The sequence below is a fragment of the Loxodonta africana genome, chromosome 1 (assembly GCF_030014295.1).
Source record: "Loxodonta africana isolate mLoxAfr1 chromosome 1, mLoxAfr1.hap2, whole genome shotgun sequence".
NCBI classification, from domain to species: Eukaryota; Metazoa; Chordata; class Mammalia; order Proboscidea; family Elephantidae; genus Loxodonta; species Loxodonta africana.
This window is the reverse complement of record NC_087342.1, coordinates 120,902,085-120,926,162: the sequence shown is the minus strand read 5'-3', so window position 1 is coordinate 120,926,162 and position 24,078 is coordinate 120,902,085. Positions and strand designations below refer to the sequence as shown.

Genomic DNA, 24,078 nt, shown 5'->3' with positions numbered 1-24,078 from the left:
GCAACAAAGGGCCCTTTGTTAGATTTTGTGGTAAGGTGCACTGATACGTACCAGCTTGGGGTATACAGTAAAATCATTTACACTACCTTTTTATTGCCTGAGAGTTATGTTGGCACATGGGAAAACACACAAACTTTAATAGTTATGATAATGGCAATTTATGTGTATATTTTTAAAGGGATGTGTGTGTGTATATATGTATGTATGTATGTATTTAAATAATTTCAGAAACAAACAGCAGTATAGTAATTCAGTACTGTTTTGGAATGTCATTTAATGGAGGTGGGGAGAGGAGTGGAGGGTATATGAAAAAGTCTTTGTGCCTGGAACCTTTTTTAAAGTTAGGTCTTTCTGCTAACCTCTTTAGTTTCTTCTAAGGTTATGGTCCATTTAGATTTTTCCTTTCTTTTATATGTTTAAGATAAATTTACAAAACAATCAATGACTTCTTTTCTACCACTAGTTCTCACATTCTGTATTGCATTCCCCATCAATAAAATAAGCTTTATCACACATATCCAATATATATGTATTTATTTGTAAATTATATACATATACCTCTATACTAATGTATTATGCATATTATAACAAATTTCATTATGAGAAATGTAGTTAAACATACTTCATTTTTTGTTTAACACTGTGATTTAGTAATTGATACCTGATTTTAAGCTCAATTTATTTTGACTCTTGATTTTAGTTGTCATAGTTTAAAAAGATACCTTGAAAAAAATTCAAATGGTAGTGCATTCATAACTGCTCCTACTAAACATGATACTCATTTTTCAATTTCAGCCGTTGATTGTACAAAGTTATTATTATTATTTTTTTTACAAACTAATCTGAAGGAGTCAATGTTTATATTTTAACAAATAATTTCAAAACTCACTGAAACTTTTAATTTGGATAATTTTTAAAACGATTAATGAATTCTATTTCCAGATTTTAAAATCTGCAAAATTAGAGCTTTTCTGGATAATGAACTTACCTTTTTGGGGGGAACACAATCTTTTATTAGTAGAAATATGTTGAAACATCACTTTTAAATGTTCTTTCTATTCCATGAATTTAACAGAGCAGTTACCCTCTCACTTGTTCAAATATTCCTTTTTTTGTTTAATTTGTTTCTGCTACTAATTGTCTTCTATAGTCCCTGAAAGTTAGCAGTTTTGGAACTCTTGCCTTTCTGTAAAATACAGCTGCATTATATCTCCTTTTTTGGCAACTCTTTTAAATGCTTTTTATAGATACCGCCACAGCTAATAGGAACATAGATAACCAATGAAACTCTATGGTACACAAATTTTTTAGTCACTTCCTGTAGTAGAGACTACGAATTTCCCTCAAAATTCGTTCTTTCCTTCTTTTTTAGTAATAGAAATACCCTGAATTTAGCTGAGCACATGGCCATCCGGCTGGAGCCTGTTTCTCAGCAATTAGTTCTGGCCAGTGAGATATAACTGGAAGTGATATATGTACTAGGTCAAGTCCTTAAAAGAGAGCTGCTTGCTCTCAATAGTCTCTCTCTTCAGATGGCTAGAAAAGAATTGTGAGGGTGGTGAGCCAGCTTCAACCACGTGGACAAGCAGCACTTGAGGGAAAGACAGAGTAGTGATAGAGTAGGAACCTGGGTCCTTTGGATGACCTCATGGAGCAGAGCCACCTACAACTGTGAACTGTATACAAGAAAAGTAAACTTGTATTTTGTTTGCATCACTGTATATTTGGGTCTTCTTGTTACAGGAGTTTGGCCTATACTTTATTGTACTTTTCATCTCATTACAATGTATTATAAAGATTCTATATTTTTATTGCTTTTTTAAAATAAAAAATAATATTTTAAATAGTTTTTATTAATATAAGCACATCAAGTAAAGTGGAACAGAGTAGACTGTTCAGATATATAGCCAAGTATATGTAGAAGTTTAGTAAATGGTAAAGATAGCATTTTAAATCAATAGGGATGAATTGATAATTGTTGATTCTGGATGATAGGGTACTTAGGGTTCTTTATACTTTGTTACCTACTTTTTTACATTTTGAAATTTTCTGTAATAAAAAGCTAACAAATTTTTAAAAATATGAAAAATGAATAATGCAAACTCAGAGAAAGAGTAGTAGTTTAATAATAGATGTTACCCAATTGGGAGGAAATAAAATTAATTCGTACCTCATACTATATTCCAAGTGTAGCTTCAGGTGGATTAAAAAATGCGTATACTTAATTCTAGATGGATTAAAAAGGTACACCTCAAGGATTAATAAAAGAAGAAGATACAGGAGAATATAATCTTGCAATTGGGAAGACATATTTTGTAAAAAAACAGAAGTCATAAAGGCAAAGATTGGGAGTTTTGAATAAAAGGATTATAAACTTCTCCACATCAAAATTAAAGAGATGGCAACCTAGGCAACAATACTTGCTGCATATATAACAAATCATTGTAGTCATATTATAAAAAGCCTCTATAAAATTAATAATACAAATACAAATAACTTGTAGAAAAATGAGCAAAAGATAAAAAGAGCAAAGGATATGAACAGATAATTAAAAGAAAAAAATGGTTTATAAAAATAAAAAGACTCCCAATCTTATTAATATATACATGCAAATTAAAAGTAGTTTTTCCCTATCAGATTTTCAACAAATAAATAAAAATATTGATCCTATCCAGTGTTGATGGTGATAGAATTAAGCAGGCACTTTCATCCAGTGTTGCTAGAAATGTAATTTGATGTACAAAATTTTTATTTTTTATAATTTATTTTCTTTTTTGTTGGTGTACAACATTTTTAGAGACAAACTTGTTAGTATCTCTTAAAATTTAATATATGATTTTTCTATGGCTTGGCAGATTCTACTTCTAGGTGAAGAAGGTTTAGTCAAAGATATGTACCTTGCTTATTGCACTGTTTATAATAGAAGAAAAAAAAAAGGAAATATCCCAAATTACAATCAGTAATTTGTAGGAACTACAAAATCAGTAATTCAGTAGGAAAATGCTTAAACTATGCTACACCCATATACTGGAATACTATGCAGCTGTTAAAAAGAATGTATGCCTGAAGTGGTGTTTATATTATTATTAAATGAAAAGAGCAAAGTACAAAACAATATGTATAGCAAGATCCCATTTTTGTTAAAAATTGATATTTTTATATCTCTAAATCTGTAAATATCTGTATAAGCAAAGGAAAAAACCAGGAAGCTATGTACTAACTTCACAGTGATTACTCTGAGGTTGTGCTTGGAGGTGCAAAACAGGGACCTTCACTTATTTATGTAGTTAAAAAAAGCATTGTGATTATAGGTGGAGTTACATTTCTAATTTGTGCTTTTCTGACGTTTTTAAATCTTTAAAAAAGAAAAAAAAATCCAATATATATCGAGAACCTACTTTGTGCCAAATATAAATAGGTACAGTGAAGGAAACAAAGATGAACAAGATGCATGTTTCTGCTCTCATATCATGAATAAATTTTAGACAGTTCAATCTGAGATTAATGCTGTTTAAAAAAAAAAACACATTGAAATAAATACCACTGAAATCAGTCTACTGGGAAAAGTCAACAGGAATCATATGATCCAGGTTAAAAATTCATAGCTCTTGTCCAAATATCTGCAAGAGAGGCAAGAAAAGGTAATAAAATCTTTTCAAAGCTTTTAGCTGCTATTCGAGACTTAATGACATCATCTCAGGAAAAGGAGTCAGTACAAGGTGACTTCTGATGCAAGGAGGTGTTTGCTGATGTCCATGTGATATATGTCAAAGACAGAGCAGCCTTGAACAGTAGAGGATGTCATAGCCACCCCCACACGGACTGGTCACAAACACTCCTCACAAGCCTCTGATTAACCATCTTCGTTTGGTCCCTCTTCCTGTTGGCTGTCTTTGCTCCCTTCCCTCTCTTGGTATAAATTATCAAATTTTAGGTCATGAAAATAATTTTCTTCCCCTGCTTGCTGGTAGGTGGAAACCCTGGGGGCGTAGTGGTTAAGTGCTACGGCTGCAAACAAAAAGGTCGGCAGTTCGAATCGACCAGGTGCTCCTTGGAAACCCTTTGGGACAGTTCTGCTGTGTCCTGTAGGGTAGCTATGAGTTGGAATTGACTCAGCGGCGACGGGTTTGTTTTTTTTTCTTTGCTGATAAGTATATTTTCAGAGTAAGCAGGTTTTAGACAGAATGTGCTGCCAGAAAAGCATTTAAGACTTGAACACATACCAAATACAAATTCAGTTAGTGTCCATGGTGGCAAAGTTTCAGCCTCCAGATTGGAGGCTGCTTTGTGCATCTTCAAGGGGCGACGGGGGTGCTGTTGATGCTTCTGAGGCATTTCTGATCAAAGCAGTGTGTGCTTCAAACCTTTGCCCTGCCATTTCTTAAGGCTTGCTTCACAGGCAGTGTGCTTGGGGCTTAATGGTGAATCCTGGCAAGCATCCATCCCCTCACTCCTAGGGTGGGGGCTCAGTAAATGACTAGCTTGTTTTTCTGCTTTAGTACTGTAGTTCACCTTTGGGACTTAAAGCCCTGTTCCGAACTCCAGCCCAAAAGCCTGGATGAATAGCTTTTGTTAACTTCATAGATTGGCAGGGGTGATGTTAAAATACTTAACAGCCAGTAGAAAGTGAGCAGAAGTCCCAGGGTGGTGCAACAGTTAATATGTTCTGCTGCTAACTAAAAGGCTGGAGGTTTGAGTCCACCCAGAGGCACCTTGAAAGAAAGGTCTGGTAATCTACTTCTGAAATGTCAGAGACGAAAACCCTATAGAGTACACTTCTTTTCTGACACACATGGAATGGCCATGGGTCGGATTAACCAGTAAACATGGTATGCACCAGCTTGCGTTGAGCAAGGTATGCATGGGCTTAATTGTATTTACTTGCTAATCTGTGGTGAGCAAGTTCATGTGGGTTTCACCACATCAAAGATGGGCAAATGAAACTGTGCACTGCAGATTGGTGGGAAGGCACAATTAGGCCAGTGCTTATTGGGTAATCTGGCCCTGGGTGGAAATCAACTTGATGGCAGCCAACAGAAAGTGGGCATGACCAATGAGAACAGATTCCAATTGAAGGTATCAACCTTTTAGTTGCTAGATCACGGGGGGAGGATCAAGAATCCTTGGGTGGGGGCTGGGGATAGGGTAACAGGGATTTTAAGCCCTGTCTTAGTTGTCTATCCATTGCTGTCGAGTTGATTCCGACTCATAGAGACCCAATAGGACAGAGTAGGACTGCCCCATAGGGTTTCCAAGGAGCACCTGGTAGATTCAAACTGCCCACCTTTTGGTTAGCAGCCGTAGCTCTTAACTACTACACCACTAATGCTGCTAAAATAGAAATACCACAAGTGGGTGGCTTCAGCAAACAGAAGTTTCTCTCACAGTCTAGTAGGTTAGAAGTCCAAATTCAGGGTGTCAGCCCCAGGGGAAGGATTTCTTTCTCTGTTGGTTCTGGAGGAAAGTCTTTGTCCTCAGTCTTCCCCTGGACTAGGAGATTCTCTGCTCAGGAGCCCTGGGTTCAAAGAACGCACTCTGCTCCCAGTGCTGCTTTCTTGGAAGTAGGAGTTCCCCATGTCTCTCTGCTGTCTTACTCTTTTATGTGTCAACAGATTGGCTTAAAATACAACCTAATCTTATAGCTTGAGTCCTGCCTCATCAACATAACTACTGCCAATCCCATCTCATGACATCACAGAGAAGGGATTATAACACATAGGAAAATCACATCAGATGACAAAATGGTGGACAATTCACACAATACTGGGAATCATGGCCTCGTCAAGTTGACAGCTCTTTTGGGGAGACAAAATTCAATCCATGACAGGGCCTCTACCCCTGCTTGGGACCCCTGCTCTTTATGAACTAACAGCCTAGTACTCTATGCTCTTGCCTGAAAGACTTAAGGTTTTTTTTGTTTGTTTGTTTAAATTGTGCTTTAGGTGAAAATTTACATCTCAAGTTAATGTCTCACGCAAAAATGTATACACATACTATTACGTGACCCTATTTGCAATACCTATAATGTAATGTTACACTCCCCCTTTCTACCCTGCGTTTCTTGTGTCCATCCAATCAGCTCCTATCCCTTCCTGCCTTCTCATCCCGCCTCTGGTCAGGAGCTGCCCATTTAGTCTTGTGTAGCTACTTGAACTAAGAAGCACAGTCTTCATGAGTATCATTTTTTGTTTTGTAGTCTGGCCTAATCTTTGTCTGAAGAGTTGTCTTTTGGAATGATTTTAGCTCTTGGTTAACAGAGTCTGGGGGCCATGTCTTCTGAGGTTCCTCTAGTCTCAGTCAGACCATTAAGTCTGGTCTTTGTACATGAATTTTAGTTTTGCATCCCACTTTTCCCCTGCTCTTTCGGGGACTCTCTGTTGGGTTCCCTGTCAAGGCGGTCATTGCTGGTAGCCAGGCACCGTCTCGTTCTTCTGGTCTCAGGCTAATGGAGTCTCTGGTTTCTGTGGCCCTTTTGTCTCTTGGGCCAATGTTTTCCTTGTGTCTTTGGTGTTCTTTATTCTTCTTTGCTCCAGGTGGGTTAGGACCAATTGATGCATCTTAGATAGCTGCTCACAAGCTTTTAAGACCCCCAGACACCACTCACCAAAGTGGGATGGAGAACATTTTCTTAATAAAATGTTATGCCAATTGACTTAGATGTTTCCTGAAACCATGGTCTCCAGACCCCTGCCCCTACTACTCTGTCCTCAAAGTGTTTGGTTGTCTTCAGGAAACTTCTTAGCTTTTGGTTTAGTCTGGTTGAGTTGACTTCCCCTGTATTGTGTGTCGTCTTTCTCTTCACCTAAGATAATTCCTGTCTACTATCTAATTAGTAAATTCCCCTCTCCCTCCCCCTCCCAACTTCGTAACCATCAAAGAATGTTTTCTTCTGTGTTTAAATCTTTTTTTGAGTTCTTATCATAGTGGTCTAACACAATATTTGTCCTTTTGAGACTAACTTCACTCAGCATAGCATTATGCCTTCTAGTTTCATCCATGTTGTGAGATGTTTCTCGAATTCATCATTGTTCTTTATTGATGCATAGTATTCCATTGTGTGTGTGTACCATAATTTGTTTATCCGTTGTCTGTTGATGAGCACTTAGGTTGTTTCCATCTTTTTGTTAATGTGGAGAGTGCTGCAGTGAACATGGGTGTGCATATATCTATTTGTGTGATGGCTCTTATTTCCCTAGGATATATTCCAAGGAGTAGGGTTGCTGGATCATATTATACTTGTCTTTCTAGCTTTTTAAGGAAATGCCAAATCAATTTCCAAAGTGGCTGCACCATTTACATTCCCACCAGCAGTGTATAAGTGTTGCAGTCTCTCACCATTTATTAATTTGTGTTTTTTGGATTAATGCTAGCCTTGTTGGGTTGAGTTGGTATCTCATTGTAGTTTTGATTTGCGTTTCTCTAATGGCTAATGATCGTGAGCATTTCCTCATGTATATGTTAGCCACCTGAATGTCTTCTTTAGTGAAGTGCCTGTTCATATCCTTTGCCCATTCTTTAATGGGGTTATTCGTCTTTTTTGTTGTTGAGGTTTTGCAGTATTTTGTAGATTTTAAAGATCAGACCCTGATTGGTTATGTCATAGCCAAAGTTTTTTTCCCAGTCTATAGGTTGTCTTTTTACTCTTTCGGTGAAGTCTTTTGATAAGCCTTAAGTGTTTGATTTTTAGGAGTTCCCAGTTATCTAGTTTCTCTTCTGGTATTTGTGTATTGTTAGTTATGTATTCTGTTTATGGCATGTATTAGGGCTCTTAGCATTGTCCCTATTTTTTCTTCCATGAGCTTTATCATTTTAGATCTTATATTTAGTCCTTAATCTATTTTGAGTTAGTTTTTGTGCATGGTGTGAGGTATGGGTATTGTTTCACTTTTTTTGCGGATGGATACCCAGTTATGCCAGCACCATTTGTTAAAGAGACTGTCTTTTCCGCACTTAACAGACTTTGGGCCTTTGTCAAACATCAGCTGCTCATAAGTGAATGAATTTATGTCTGGATTTTCAAATCTATTCCTTTGGTCTGTGTATCTGTTGTACTAGTAGCAGGCTCTTTTGACTACCATGGCTGTATAATAGGGTCTAAAATCAGGTAGTGTGAGGCCTCCCACTTTGTTCTTCTTCTTTAGTAATGCTTTACTTACCTGGGGCATCTTCCCTTTCCGTATGACGTTGGTGATTTATTTCTCCATCTCATTAAAAAATGTCGTAAGAATTTGGATCAGGCTTGCATTGTATCTGTAGGTCGCTTTGGGTAGAATTGACATTTTCACAATGTTGAGTCTTCCTATCCATGAGCAAGGTATGTTTTTCCACTTATGTAGGTCTCTTCTGGTTTCTTGAAGTAGTGTCTTGTAATTTCTATTTAGGCATTTCTCATTGAAACAATAGCATATTAAGATTAAATTGGGCCTGAAGACCAAGGTGTTACTTGAGAATAGGTTGTTAGGGATGATATTGATGTAGCTGTAGTTGTAAGGTTAGTTTAACCACCAATTCTGCTTTTGTGTAAAGTGTTAGCAGTTCGGTTTGCATGTACCTTTATATGTTTAAAGACTGATTTTGTGATGGGTTTTGAAAGGCACTATGGATGCCCTTGAAGAAGACTCATTGGCACTTTGTTGTGACTTGTTGTAAATCAGCACATACATTTTTTCCCTTTCTTGTTTTGTATTTTTCTTCCTCCTTATTTCTACCCTGTCAACCCCCTGCCTTGCCCCCACAGCACTAAGTGGGCTGCACAATGTCATGTATCTCCATTGCGTTTCTTCCTTGTGCTCTGCCTGTGACCCCTTTTTTCTCCCCATGCTCCTCTTTGCTGCATTTTGATCTTCATGGCCTTTGCATAAAAATAAAACAAAACAAAATGAAAACAGTTGCCCATCAAGTTGACTGTGACTCTTGGTGCATCAGAGTAGAACTGTGCTCCACAGGGTTTTCAATGGCTGATTTTTCAAGTAGATCTCCAGGCCTTTCTTACAAGCCACCTCTGAGTAGACTTGAACCTCCAGCCTTTTCTTTTAGTAGCAGAGCATGTTAACTGCACTACCTAAGGACTCTGGCCTTTGCATAGTGTGACTATCTGACACTTCAGAAATCTTGCTTTTTGGGTGCTATTTGGCTTCTGAGCAGTTGTAAATAGGAAGAAAATCTCCCCATAAAATATGTTTCCTTCTTTTATATTTCCTAGCTTCACATCTTGAAATGGACATTGTCTTTGACATATGCATAATTTTGTAACATGGTCGCTAGTGATGTCGTCTAAGAAGGGGTATCTCAGGAAAGGGATAACAGATTGTGCTCCCATTTAAAGAATCATCTGTAAGACCCCTTGATCTGTAATTATGAAGGTTGGTTTATGATTTGCTGGTTGCAGTGCTATTTATAGAGCCTGTCATTGCGCATGACTGTCTGTGCCTTGGGCTGCGGGTCTTGTCGCTGCTGCTGTCATGAGAGCAGATTTTACGGCTCCTGTTTCTCAGGCACCCTCCCTCACTTGCCCTCCTTCGTCTTGAATGGAGCTTCATCTTCCCTTGGTCGCTATTTCTACTCTCCATTTCACTTCTTCATGTGGCTGCTGCTTCTGTCTCTCCTTGCTACCTGTTTTTAGTGTATACACTCTCCAGTATTTTGCTGTTACTCTCATTTTTTTGTTTTTGGACTGATGGATTTACTTTCCTTTCTAAAGTTTATTGCTGAATCTTTCCTGTCATTGCATGTTAAATATGGCTCACAAGTATGATGGATGGCACTATTTAGGAAACCAGATTTCATGTTGGCTGCAGGTCAGCTTCCCAGGAAAATAGACTTTCAGATGGAGATTATGTGCAGAGGATTTATTGGGGAAGTGCTCTCAGAAACAACCTCTTAAAGGGAGAGAGGCAAGCAGGATTAGGCAGAGGGGGAAGGTGTATTGTGATGCATGTGCAACAGATGTTTCAGGGGATCCCACCGGAAGTTCTGGATCTGGGAGGCACTTCAGAGTTGTCCCTCACTGAAGCAATCATGCCCCTCCCCTATTGATTAGTCCTTGACTCTGTGGCAAAAGGTGTGACCCTGGGCCTAGCAGTTAGTTCTTAGACTAAAGGCAATTCCGGGAGAGGGATCATCCAGCTGAAAGCTCTCAGCTGCCACCCCTCTCAGCAGCTGAGGGAATGAGTGCTTGGATGACAAAGCAGGAACCTGGGCAATGCCCCACAGCATCCACTAAAATGTTCTTCTCATATTTTTGCATATAGTTGATGCAATTTCTACCCTACTTGTAACTTGATTTTAATATGAGTGCAATGTGGGTACCATATTCTGAGAGTCTTTTAAAAGCCAGGCATATTTATTTTCTTATTATGGTTTATTTTGTTTAAAAACATGGAGTTGATGAATACAGCCTTAAAGAAAAAAGAGAACAAGGCCTGCATTACTGTCACTGCCCATAGGATTCAGCGTCATGCTCTGCTGAACTAAAAGCAGAGGATGGGAAGGATGAAGCATTAAAACCTATTGTACCAAAAGCAGTGGGATGGATAAATTGATACAAGCTTGGTAAATACAGCCCAATATAGAAAATTATCAGAGAATAGATATAATCATTATTAGAAAATTAACACAGGTGCATCCTTTGATAGTACCATCTGTGTATATGATAAAACAACATAACAGCTGCTGTTTAATCTGCCTGTGCAGTTACAAACAGATGAAGTGGACATGGCTGCCAGGGGGAAATCAGACTGACCTCCTGTTTCACAGACGAGGTTGTTGACTGAGAGCACAGATTAGCAGACCAAAACGCCAAGCCAATGTTATTCTTCAGTCTATGGCAGGAGCAGAGTGCCCTAGGCTGTACAGGATAGTAGAGCAGGGGCCTGCAAAGTTTTACTGTAAAGGGGCAGATAGTAAATATTTTTTGCTTTGTGGGCCGTACAGACACTGTTGTAACTACTCAGCTGTGTTGTTATACAAGAGTAGTCAGAGACAATTCATAAATGAATGAACATGGTTGTGTTTCAATAAAACTTGATAAAAACAGATGGTGAGTCAGATTTGGCCTGGTTTGCTGACCCCTGATGTAGAGCATTGGTCAGACTGCCAGTCTGCCAATCCCAGAGCAGATACCTGTAAAATGGGTATAAATTAGTATTTTGGAATAGGAATATTATAAGAAATGAAATGAGATAAATTATGCACATAGGAAGTGCTCTATGAATAAAAATTAGTAGTGTTATTTATAGAATGGGAAAGGATAAGAAGGAGTCCCTGGGTGGTGTAAATGGTTAACATACTTGGTTGCTAATCCAAAGGTTAGAGATTCAAGTCCATTCACAGGTACCTGGAAAGAAACTCCTGGCAATCTACTTCTGAAAAATCAGCCATTGAAAACCCTATGGAGCACAGTACTAGTCTGACATACATGCAGTTGTCATGAGTTGGATCCGATGCCCCGGCACTGGTGGTGGTGGTGGGTGGTGGAAAGAATAAGAAAGAGTTGAATGGAGTTAACAGTCTTTGAAGAGTGTTAGATAAATGGGCCTAAAATTATGTTTGACTGTGTAGTAGGATGTTTGAATGGGTTTCTTTGTCTCAGTTTTTTCTGAGGCTCCAAGATGTGTAGGATCACATTGCCAGAGCCAGGTGGTAGGCCCCTATACAGGGCTTTTTCACCAGCTCTGTGGTGTTACCAATATCTGTGTTCTCTTCTCTGTGCACATACCTGACTACCTTTTATTTTTAGCGTCCATTTCAGTTAGGTGATGGCTACATGACAGAGTTCTAGTTAATAGAGATATGTGCCATTTACAGGCCTGGCCTATTAAAACTGTCCTCACACAATCCTGATTCTTCTTCCATAAACCAGCACAGTGGAGACCACATTGAGGACCCAAAGAGCTGGAGATTGGAAGGTGCCTGGTGTCCTAAATGACTATGTGGAGCAGAGCACCTCTCCCACTAGATGACTCATGGGTGACTGTTCCATGAGTGAGACATAAACATTAATTGTGTTAAGCTACTGAGATTTTTTTTGTTGCTTATTACAGCACATAGCCTACACTGACAGTTATAGTCACCCATCATCAATCTTAGGCTATAATGAAAAAGGCTAAGAATTCAGCAATGAGAGGTTGTTGTTGTTCTTGGGTACTGGTAAGACATTTCTGACCCATAGTGACCCCATATAACAGAGTAGAACTGCCTCATAGGATTTTCTAGGCTGTAATCTTTATGACAGCAAATCTCTAGGTCTTTCTCCTGTGGAGCCGCTGGGTGAGTTCAAACCACCAGACTTACAGTTAGCAGCCAAACGCTTGACTGTTGGTTGGGCCACTGGCGCTCCCTTATGAGAGGCTAGAGCAGTTCTATTCAATAGAATTTTCTGTGATAATGGAAATGTTTTATCTACATTATCCAATACAGTAACCACTAGCTACATGTCATATTGAGCACTTGAAATGTGGCTAGTAAGACTGAGGAATGACATTTTCAATTTAATTTTAATTAATTAAAATTTAAATGTAAATAGCTGCATGTGCTTACTAGCTACACTATTGGACAGCTCAGGGTTAGAGATTGGAAAATTTCTTAGCAGTGCACTGAGCCCCAGCTCTAGCCCTCTTACTCCTAGTGAGAGTGACTTTAAGGATGCCACTGTGAAAGCTTGACTTGCGTCCCTGGAGTCTGCATGCCCAGGCCGATTGCCAGACCCATGTGTGATAATTTCAAAGGACCAGAGACTGTGGCTGTCTGGCTGCTCTACTGGTGAAATGAGCAGTTGTGGCTGTGTTGGAAACAGCCTGCTCTCCCAGAATTTCTTGGAACAAAGGATATGTAAATATTTCTTATGGCCATGGGAGAAGGAGCCTGGAGTCAGTCACCATAAACCCTGTCCAAGAGCAGACCAGGAGGAGTGCTATGACCTCACTGAAATGACACGGTTTTTGTCACTAGAAATGGCTAGAGGACTCTCTCATTATCTGAGAATGACCAGAAAAATTACAGAATCTACCCCAAATTTTATGAAGGGTTGGGAGATAATAAACCCTTCATAATGGGATGACAGGATAGCCAGGAGAAAAAATGAGTAGTTTCCTGAGTATACTGTGTGATCCCTGCTTGGGTCAGTTTAACACTTACAATTAAAAAGCACTTTAAGCTCCTGAAAGAAGATGTTATATCTCAAGTAGTTTCAGCCTCAAAGTTTTCCTTTGTTCTTTCTCCCACCCCAACCCATGGAGTCTTAGATTCATTTGGGCACAGAAACAGAGACCTACTGTATTTTAGGTATGTTGTAAGAATACATATGTAATTTAATGGAAAGCTGAGAAAAAGGTCTATATTAGGGTCTGGCTTTACAGAGTTAAGAGTTGAAAGTTGGTTATAGATTCAGGGACTCGCTCCTTGCTATAGTGAGATGCCATCAGTGTGACTCAGTTCTACTCCGCTGGCAGTTTCTTTTCCTTTTGCTCCCCTCACTTATGGTTTCTGTGCTCTGATATCCTAGGCCCACAAAAGGTCCACATATTAAAGTTTGGAAAGCATTGATCAACAGAATGATTTTTTTTTTTTTTTAGTTCTAGCGTCCATGCTAAGTGGCCCAGGGTCTCCGTATTGCTCCATCAGACTCTCAAGAGAGGCAGTCTGCTAATCTGAGCCCAAGTGTCCAGATCCAGCAACCACGGCCAGAGGGGGTGGGGTGCCATGATACAAAACAGCTCCCACAGGCAGGAGGGGCTGTGAATGGGAAATTACTGTCCAAGAAGGGAATGACTGACATCACTAATGGATGTTAAAAGATTTCCATTTACACAACTGCATTTCCACTGTAATTCATTTTCAATTTAAAAAACCATTAAGGCTCTATGACTGCCCATCAGAGCTCCTGATCAGCTTGAACTGAAAACCAGTTGATACATCAGCCAATATGAAAGAAACTATACTACCAACCTGTGAGACTGTATCTGAAATATACACTTTCTTAGACTTTTCAAAGATTCACAGGAGACTTTTTGTTGTTATCATATCTCCAGGAACCAGTTGTCTATATCAAATTATGATTAATTATTAGAAAATAAACCAAACTAAACCCATTGCCATCAAGTTGATTCCAATTTATTGTGACCCCCATGTGTCTATAGGGTTTTCCCCTGGGTGGTACAAATAGTTTGTACCCAGTTACTCATATCTACCTAGTAGCACTGCAGAAGAAAGACCTGGTAATTTGCTTCTTGAAAGATTACAGCCAAGAAGACATTATGGAACAGTTCTACTCTATGACACATGGGGTCGCCAGGAGTCGAAATCGACTCTGTGGCAGCAGGTTTGGTTTTTGATTTGGTTTAATCTTTACAGAAGTAGTTCGCCATGGATTTCTTCCACAGAGCTGCCAGGTGTGTTCAAGCCACCAACCTTTAGGTTAGCACCATATCACAAACTGCTTGTACCACCCAGGGATCTTGATTAGAAAATAAACTCATATACTCGTTGCTATCGAGCCAGTTCTAACTCAGAGTGACTCTATTAAAAAATAGACATTTTAAAATATAATATTTTGCCTCATTATCCCTTACTTATCAGGTAATACATTCTCTCTGAAAACAGAGAGGTAACTTTTGATACATTGTTTCCTTCATCCAGTTGACAGAATGGCTTTCACAGCCAATCTTTTAATATAGGGTTTTTAAAGCCACAAAGAGCTAAATTTCTCTAACCCTGAGGACCCTCCTCTTTACAGCACAATGGGTTGCACAGTACAACCAGAATCACCCACTAAGGTCACAATAAAGGTCAGGACCAGGTGTTAGAGCAGGGATTCTCAAGGGATTAGTCATCAGGATCACCGGAGGACTTGTTAGAAATGTAAATTCTCAGGCTCCACTCCAGACCCACTGAATTAGAAACTCAAAGGATGAAGCCAGCAATTGTGTTTTACTAAGCCCTTCAGGTGATTCTGATGCCCTCTGAAGTTTGAGAATTACTGAATTAGGGCAGTGTAAACTTTTTAAAGTGCTGTAGCAAATAAACTCAAACATAATAGAAACACGTTTGTTGCTCATTTAAAAGTACAGGTGGTGGAACAGGTTGGCAGAGTTGCCTCTTCATGTAGTCATTCAGGGATCCAGGCCAATGGAGGGGCTGCCATCTTCAATATGCGGATTTCAAGATTGCACTGAGGGTCATCCCAGCCAAAAGGAGAAGAGAGCATGGAGAAATAAGTGGCTGTGGGAAGTTTTATGGGTTAGATCCAGAAGATACATAAATCACATGTGCCCACATTCCACTGGCTAAATTTGTCACATGGCTTACCTAACTGCAAGGTAGGCTGGGAAATGTGGTGTAGCTTGTACGCAAGAAGAGGCAAACATGGATTTTGATGAGCAGCTAGCAGTCTTTCTGCCAAAAACTCCTTATGGAAATTTCAGAGATTTTCTGTTTTCTGGAAGAGGAGCTCTTTAAAACCTATTTTGTGCCATAAATCCCTTTCTCAGGCTGGTGAAGCCTGTGGAACTTTTCTGAGAATACTTTTACATACATAGAATAAAATACGTAGAATTATAAAGAAAGCCAATTATACCGACAGTTATAAATTATTAAAAACATTTTTGATCATGATATATGTAGTTTCTTAAAGTATTAAATAACAAAACCTAGTGGCAGATTTAATAACTACTTTGATTTCAAAAAGCAGTCCTGGTTACTCAATGGTTGAGCACTCGGCTGTTAACTGAAAGGTCAGCAGTTCAAACCCATCAGTTGCTCTGTGGGAGAAAGATGTGGCAGCCTGCTTCTGTAAAGATTACAGCCTTGAAAACCCTATGGGAGCAGGTCTACTCTGTCTTATAAAAAAAAAAATCTGTCTTATAGGGTTGCTATAATTGAAATCGACTTGACGGCAGTGGGTTTTTGTTAGGTGATTTCAAAGTAATGATGAGTATAAATGGCATATCAAGATATCTGCAGCCAGTATAATTTAATATTAAAATTTATGTGATTTGGTGGCAAAACTCACAGGTACTGATGATAATATCTGTTTTATGGTCTATATTCATAATTGAAGGATATGCTGAATTTCAATTCAAGGTTAGTGAAAATAAAGACAAAATCTTTTCCTATCTAAGTTCTTTGACTGCTTTTTCCCTGCCCTCATGTTTTATCCATTGATCCAAGCACTTCTGCTGTGCACCTTATTTCTAGCCTGGAATGAGTGGAATTATAGAGTTCTTACAGGGTATTGTATGTGTTACAAGCATCAGTTTATTGAGCTTCATAGTGTTTGTATGTGGTAAGTTTATATCTTGAACACCTATATATGTTAGTTTTTTAAGTGTATCAATAACAAAAATACTTCAACATAAATGGTCAGTCTTTCAGTGTGATAAGTTTTTCATGTATTCAGATGCTCCCTCAGTAAAAGTCATGGTAGTTTGACCTTATACTGTACAACAGTAATTTTTACCTGACAGTGTTAATTTTTTTCAATTTTTACCTCAATTATCTAAACTGTTTATAGGCTTTTTCTTATTTTAATCAGTCAGCGTATATTCCTGAACCTTGATGTCCAACCCTGCGCTAGACACTAAGGGGAAAAGAATATATACAGAAAAGTAGCTCTAAATGCATTACCCTCTTATAATCTCTTTGGTAAAGGGTACAGGCTAGGAGTTTGATGGACCTGGGTTCTAATCTGGGCTTTTCCAATTGAAAGTTTTTGCCCTTAGGTAAGTTATGTAACCCTGATAAGCCTTGGTTTGCTTATCTGTGAAGTGAGTATACACTCACTTATCAGCATGGTTAGGTTCTAAAGACCAGGCTGACATGCAAAAACTGGTGTTATGTGAAAACGGAGGATGACTACATCATTCCATAACTGCCAAGCCACTGAGAATCATGGCCCAGCCAGGTTGACACATAATCTTTACCATCACAGCCAGTGTTACTCTCACCTCGGACCTTGGCATTTGTTACTGCCAGATCTATGTTGTTAATGCACAAAATAGTTGGACAGTAGATTTTTTACTACTGTCGTAAATGTGAAACGTCATACAATGAGATAGTAAGTGAGGAGTAGGTATAATAGGCCTAGCGCCTAAATGGTGCTCAGTAGATTGCTGTTATTAATATTACCTCCCTTTTTATGCTAGTCTACATAGCCAAACAGCCCAATTAAGTCTGAGTATTCGACCCCCAAGGAAATTGGCCAGCCATATGAAAGCATAACTGAAAGAGTATGCAATGGGGTTCTTTGCTTAAAAGCAACAGAGTCTGACTCTGACTTAAACCAAAAGAGAATTTATTACAAATATATAGTAGAACTTAAAATCAGTGTAAAAACTTGAGTGTATAATTAGGCAGCTTCAGAAAGTCTTTGGTGCAACCATTAGAACTAATGAATCCCTACTTTTTAAAAAAATCTTTACACCCCTCTATTTAATACTTAAAGTCCAAGGGGAGAGATTTAATTAGTTGAGCTTTGGCCATGCACCTACCCCGAGTAGGCTGTGTTGGACCTTGACTTTACTATGTATCAGGACTGCACATATCGAGAAGTTATTACCCAAAAGGCGCTGCTAGGATGAGATGGACTAAAAAATGGCAGAAGTCCACTGCAAAGAGATTTTCAAGTATCTATCACTTACTGGTTAAACCAGGCAAGATCAAATGAATATAGAGAGAAATGGGCTTTATACTGTCACCATCAAATCCTGTTGATTTAATACCCATAGAGCTTATAAGAAGAAGCCCTGGTGACACAGTGGTTAAGTACTCAGCTGCTAACCAAAAGGTCAGTGGTTCCAGCTCATCAGGCGTGCCACGGGAGAAACATGTGGCAGTCTCCTTCTGTAAAGATTACAGCCTTGGAAACCCTATAGGGCAGTTCTGCTCTGCCCTATAGGGTCGCTATGAGTTGGAATCGACTTGATGGCAATGGGTTTGGAAGAGCTTATAGTCCCACCTACTGTTTTAAAATAAAATTTCCTCCTGTTAAAAGTCATGGCTTATTTTTTTAATAATGTTTGGGACTAGAAAGTATGATAAACCAAGCACATGTAATTCTACATAGTGATTTAGGGAAGTAAAGAAAGTGACTGCAGGGATGACTCTGTGTTATTTATAGTGTCCATAATCATAGCTCAGAACTGTTGACGTGTGAATTGCTGCTGTAACATCCGGGAAGTAAGTGAAATACTAGCAATAACGATAATTTATTGACTACTTTTTATGTGCTATGTACTTGTAAACCCTGGTGGTGTAGTGGTTAAGTACTATGGCTGCTAACCAAGAGGTTGGCAGTTCAAATCTTCCAGGCGCTCCTTGGAAACTCTATGGGGCGGTTTTGCTCTGCCCTCTAGGGTCGCTATGAGTCATAATCGACTCGAAAGCAGTGGGTTTGCTTTTTTTTTTTTTTTGGTATGTACTCGTATGAGTACCTGCTGTGGATTATTTCATTTAAATACCACCACAACTCCATGAGAGAAGTATTATTATATGCAATTGACAAATGAAACTGAGGCATAGAGAAGTAACTTGGCCAACATCACATCCCTTGTAAGTGATAGAGCTGATATTTGAGCCCAGATACATTGACTCACTGGGGAGAGTGAATGCCTAGGACTCTCTCAAGCAAAGAACTGTCCCCTGATGATCAGGGGTGGTTGGTATCTCTGGCAGTACTTCAACACGTCTGTCAGCAAGGCACACCTGCAGTGTGATTTCCTTTCATTTTACATCTGATTAATTACACACTTTTATCTTTTAGAATGTTTTTCAATTATACAAGGATATATATAATCATAGCCCACACTTTCATACCTCTATGTACCAGGCAGTGTTCTAGGTACTTTATATATATATTAATTCGTTGATTTTTGTCAACAAGTCTATTTTGAATCCCCATTTTACGGATAAGGAAATAGTTAAATATCCAATATCACACAACTAAGAAGTGACAGAGGCAGGATTTGAACCCAGATAGTTTGGCTGCAGAGTGCATGCATTATATCATACCAAAAACCAAACCCACTGCCTTCCAGTTGATTCTGACTCATAGTGACCCCATAGGGTTTCCAAGCCTGTGAATCTCTACAGAAGCAGACTGCCACATCATTCTCCTGCTGAGTTGCTGGTGGTTTCCAACCACCAACCTTTCGGTTAGCAGTTGATCGCTTTAACCACTGTGCCACCAAGGCTCCTTGTGCACTAAAACCAAAAAAAAAAAAAACCAAACCCAGTGCCGTCGAGTCAATTCCGACTCATAGTGACCCTATAGGACAGAGTAGAACTGCCCCACAGAGTTTCCAAGGAGCGCACTACACTATAAAAAACCAAAACAACCAAACTCGTTGCCATCGAGTCAATTCCGACTCATAGCAATCCTATAGGACAGAGTGGAACTGCCCCATAGGGTTTCTAAGGAGCACCTGGTGGATTCGAACTGCCAACCTTTTGATTAACAGCCATAGCTCTTAACCACTATGCCAACCAGGCTTTCCTCACTATACTATAGTGCTTATAAAAAGTCTTTTTAAAAATACCACAAGTCGTATTTGGATATAACAGAAGTCATGAAGGCATCCATGGTGGTGCTCAGATCTGGTAAAAAAAAAAAAAAAAAAAAAATGTGAAGATGGAATGCAAACAGACTGATACTTGTGAAAGACTGATTTAAGTTGTTTCAAATTTTTACTTTTAAATAATACCACATTAAATATCTTCATTTATGCCTTCTTGGGCACACTTGGTAGAATTTCTCTAGGGTTGATACAAGGATGTGAATTTACTAGGTTATTGCTCTCTAGAATGGCTATACCAACATGTTATTATCCTTTTTTTGGTTACTTTAAGGGAGTTTTACGGAGTTTTTTTTCTACATGTTTCTAGAATTTGTAGATCACTGAGGAGTAATCGTAATAATACAAGTTAAGCAAAATTCAGTTGCTTGTTACTCATAGATAGAATCTACATTCTTACCAAAGAAATATACTTGACTCATCCCACTATTATTACAGTAGATAGTATATTGTCAAGTAATTGGTTAATTGTACCGATACATACATTTCTCAACTAGAAAGAATGCGGGAGTTATGGGTGTTAGTGCCATCTAGTGGTTAGACTACAGGGCCTGCTTTCTAGAGGTTTTTGATCTTTAAAGTACACAAAAATTACCAGAGGAGGTTGTTAAAAATGAGATTCTTGGCCTCACCTGGAGAAGAAAGGAGTGTTTGTATAAGTTATCCAGGTGCCTGCATATTTAAAAAGCAGCTTGTGTGGCTGTTGTTTCTGATGTGTTTGATCCAAACTGCATATAAAAAGAACATGGTTTAGCAATGGGCTCAGCTCCTTCTTAATCCTCTTCTCCAGCAGCTGCTGTCGTGCCTCTTGGATTATGTGGGAGCTGTGAGGATTTTCTGAGACTATTTTGGGTTGAATATCCAGCTGAGTTTACACACGGGAGGGATGGGAACAGGCTAATGTGTGTCAGTAAGAAGGTACCCAAATCCTCATGTCAGTTTTGCCATATTAATTTGCATTTCCTTCTCACTGCTTTCTTTTGACCTGGGTGGTACTTTTGACCCTGTCAACTCCCCATACTTTTGTTTTTTCTCCCCTTGTTCATATTCCTAAGCCTGGTGTACAGGGTCTCCTGTAAGCAGATTCCAACCCGTCTCCCAGGCCCCATTCCATGTGAATCCTTTGCACATGTATTAATCTTTCAGTATCCCACAGAATCATGCCTTTTCTCATACCATGACTTCCCCTGAAATTCTTACTCCCCATTCTTTACTGAAAACTTAAAGCTTTTTATACATCTTTTAAAATTCGAAAGATCTAAAACCTCAAAGACCCTCCCCTGGAGCACTTAACAGCCCTCCCTCCAGTCTGATTTCCCACTATACATCGCGCTTAGCCTGTACCCTTATCCTGGCACCTCCTCAAATAATGTTTCTTATTGCTAAATCAATGCACCATCCATCCGTCTATCATTTTACTTATTCGTTCATGCCTTGTGTTGTTTCCCTTGCGTGGAATATAGTCTACTAATTCTTCAAGTGCCACCCACTCAGCTAAGCCAAATATAGGTTATTCTTGGCTTCACTCATGGATTCTTACCGAAGAAATATACTCGACTCACCACACTGTTACAGTAGCTAGTATATTGTCAAATAATTGGTTAATTCTCTCTGCTGACACTGAGTCCTGAACTGCCCACTTTAACCCGTAGTTACACATTCCCATGTGTTCATGAACCCTGTGTTAGACTTCTGCTCTCAAGTAAATTGTAAGCTACATGAGGACAGACACTGTTTTGCATAATTCTTTGATATTTCCCAGAGTTTTTTGCATACTCCCAAATGTGTAATATGGGTTAGCTGAAGTTGTTTCTGTTGTCTAATGAGATGGTCTTATTTTGAGAGAGAATGAAAATTATTAGCATTTTATTAAGCATCTACTGTTTACCAGATGAGTCTTTTTACCAGATGGAGTCCCTAGGTGGTGCAAACGGTTAATGTGCTCACTGCTAACTGAAAGGCTGATGGTTCGAGTCTACCCAGAGGTACCTCAAAAGTCCTGGCAGTCCATTTCCCAAAACTCAGCATAGTTCTATTCTGACACACATGCGATTGCCATGAGTTGAAACTGACTCAACAGCAACTTTTTTTTCTTTTTTTGCTAGATACTGTACTTGAAATTTTACATGTATTACTTTATTGAAAACTTCAAAAGCCCAGTGAGTAGAATGTTAAACATTTCACAGATTAGACCATTTGGACTCAGAAATGTTTAATAAATTGCATAGCTACAACTAACAGGTCATAATTTGTATTCAGGCCCATCTGATTCCAAAGCTCATATACCCTGTACTCCACCACACTGTCTCCATTTTAATTTTTAGATCTTCTTTTCTGGCATTTTATAATAATACTTTGCATTCTTGCTTTCTTTCCTTCATCAAGAGCCTGCTGTCAGGAATGTAGAGTGGTACTTTACCCTGGAATGATAATTCAGGCCTGGTCTCTATACCCGCTTCATGCCAAAGTGGAAATACCCTTCTTCACATGTGGTCTGCTTTATATTTAACTAAAGCAATATGCCTACCCGCCTTTTTTCAGGCCTGGATTTTTACGGATTAAAACCATTTCTTAATGTAGAATAACTCCGGGCCCTGGAGCACCAGGGTGCTTTTTAGAATGCTTGTGGACAGATCTTGGCTGCATGTCAAGCCTCCTTGTACAGGCTCACTTTGGGAATGTGAGTGATCTCACTGAACTTGGTCACTTTTGAAGCTCTTTGTATAACTGGCCCCAGAGAATTTCCAAACTGAATACAAACCTGGATTTGTTTGGCTGTGTCTTCTGTCACAGGGATTCAGAGCAAGCCCTCGGCATATGAGAAGACGAGCTGCAGCGGCTGCAGCTGCCCGCCTGGAAGAAGCAAAGCCCCTTGTGGAAGTTCACCACCACAGTGAGCAAGAAGCTGCAGTGAGGAAACGAAGAATCAAGAAAAGCAGCCGAGTCCAGCCAGAATTTTATCACTCCGTTCAAGGTGCTTCAACAAGAAGGCCTGTAAGTAGAGATGGTCTTTTCTAAAGATATTAAATACATCGTAAAATAGTGTGGTCATGTGCTTAATTAAAAAAAAAAAAATTATCAAATGAACTTTAAACTATCAGCTTGTTTCTTATCCTGTTTTTTATCCCCAATAAGCGGCAGTCTACCCAGTGCCCAGTGCTGTCCAGTTGGTTCCTACTCACAACAAAATGTGGTTTCACAGCAGGTGCTAGGGGCAGATAGCTCCTGAAGAGGCCAGAGTTAGTCACTGTCAGGCAGACTGTTAGGAAAAATGGAGCTGAGGTCTTGAAGGAGAATAGGAGTCATGGGGTCAGTAAGCTGAGGTATGGTAAAGATAAGATCACAGTTGAAAAAGGGCAACCAAAAACAAAGTCAGTATCAGGATAGGAGAAGCAGTGCAGGGAAGGCTGGGGCTAGAGTCTGCGATGGTAGCTGGACCTCTCCAGGAGGCTCTTGGACGGTAAGGCCCGGACTTCTCTTGGCAGCCAGCCCAGAGTGACTCGTTAAGGGCCTCGGCCTTGTCAACTGGGACCTTTAGTTTAGGTAGTTGTGTTTCCATTTCTAACTGAGTGCCATTTGTCTCTGTTGGCTGTAGCAGTACCTTTCCTGAGAAATCCGGGGCCTCACTGGGTCTCTGCCTCCTTCACGCTTCCTGAACACATTGTTCTGTGTCCTCTGATTTTTTTTCTTCGTTGGAGTTCTGACACATGGACTTTTTACTGAGTCACAGTGACCTGAATAGAACAAATACTCAAATGGTAGCTCCTTTCTCTCCTCTCTCTTTTTTAAACTGTGAGCTCTTTGAAGGCCCTATCATCTGGTCTAGGATATCTCTTAGCATCTAACCACTTAATGCAATCTATCAAATGAATGATTGATATTTATACATGAATATGTAGCTTATGAAATGAGTGGTATAGGTAGTAAGCGCTATAGAAATTCAGAGGACGGAGAGGTATTATCTTTTTTCAAATAGCGTGGTCAGGGGATATTACTTCATGGAAGAGATGGGGCTGAGTTGGGCTTAAAGATATGGGTAGGAATTCGACTACTAACCTGAAGCTTGGCAGTTCAAACCCACCCAGTGGCACGTGGAAGAAAGTCCTGGTGATCTGCTTCTGTAAAGAGTGTAGCCAAGAAAGCCCTATGAAACAGTTCTATTCCGTAACACATGGGGTCACCATAAGTTGGAATCAATTTGATGGCAGTGGGTTAGGTTTTGGTTTGAAGTCAATAGATGCTAGTTCTGGGAGTTGGAAGGAGCAAAAGTTCTGAGAACCGTTTGGCTAGACGTAGGGGATTGTAAGAGAAAAGTACAAGATAAAACTGGAAAAAGAGACTGGGGCCAGAATACATTTCAGATGACCATTGAGTGTAAACTTTATTTTACATCCTTCACGGAGACAGTCGAACAAGTGAGTAGCATGACCAAAGCACTGTTTTAGGTAGATCGAACCGTCAGCCACATGCAGTATGAATTGGCGTGGAGCAGATCAGGAGCCAGTTAAGTAGG

At 39.4% G+C, this 24,078-nt stretch overlaps 1 protein-coding gene across 9 annotated transcripts in view; it reads left to right on the top strand.

Moving 5' to 3' along the window:
- DST (dystonin) overlaps window positions 1-24,078 on the top strand; it is a 482,507-nt gene that overhangs the window by 37,323 nt on the left and 421,106 nt on the right. For all 9 annotated transcript variants that reach the window (XM_023544665.2, XM_010586936.2, XM_064287505.1 and 6 more), the window contains exon 3: window positions 22,359-22,559. In XM_023544665.2, the coding sequence (XP_023400433.1) occupies window positions 22,359-22,559 (201 nt within the window). The remainder of the gene's footprint in view (window positions 1-22,358; window positions 22,560-24,078) is intronic.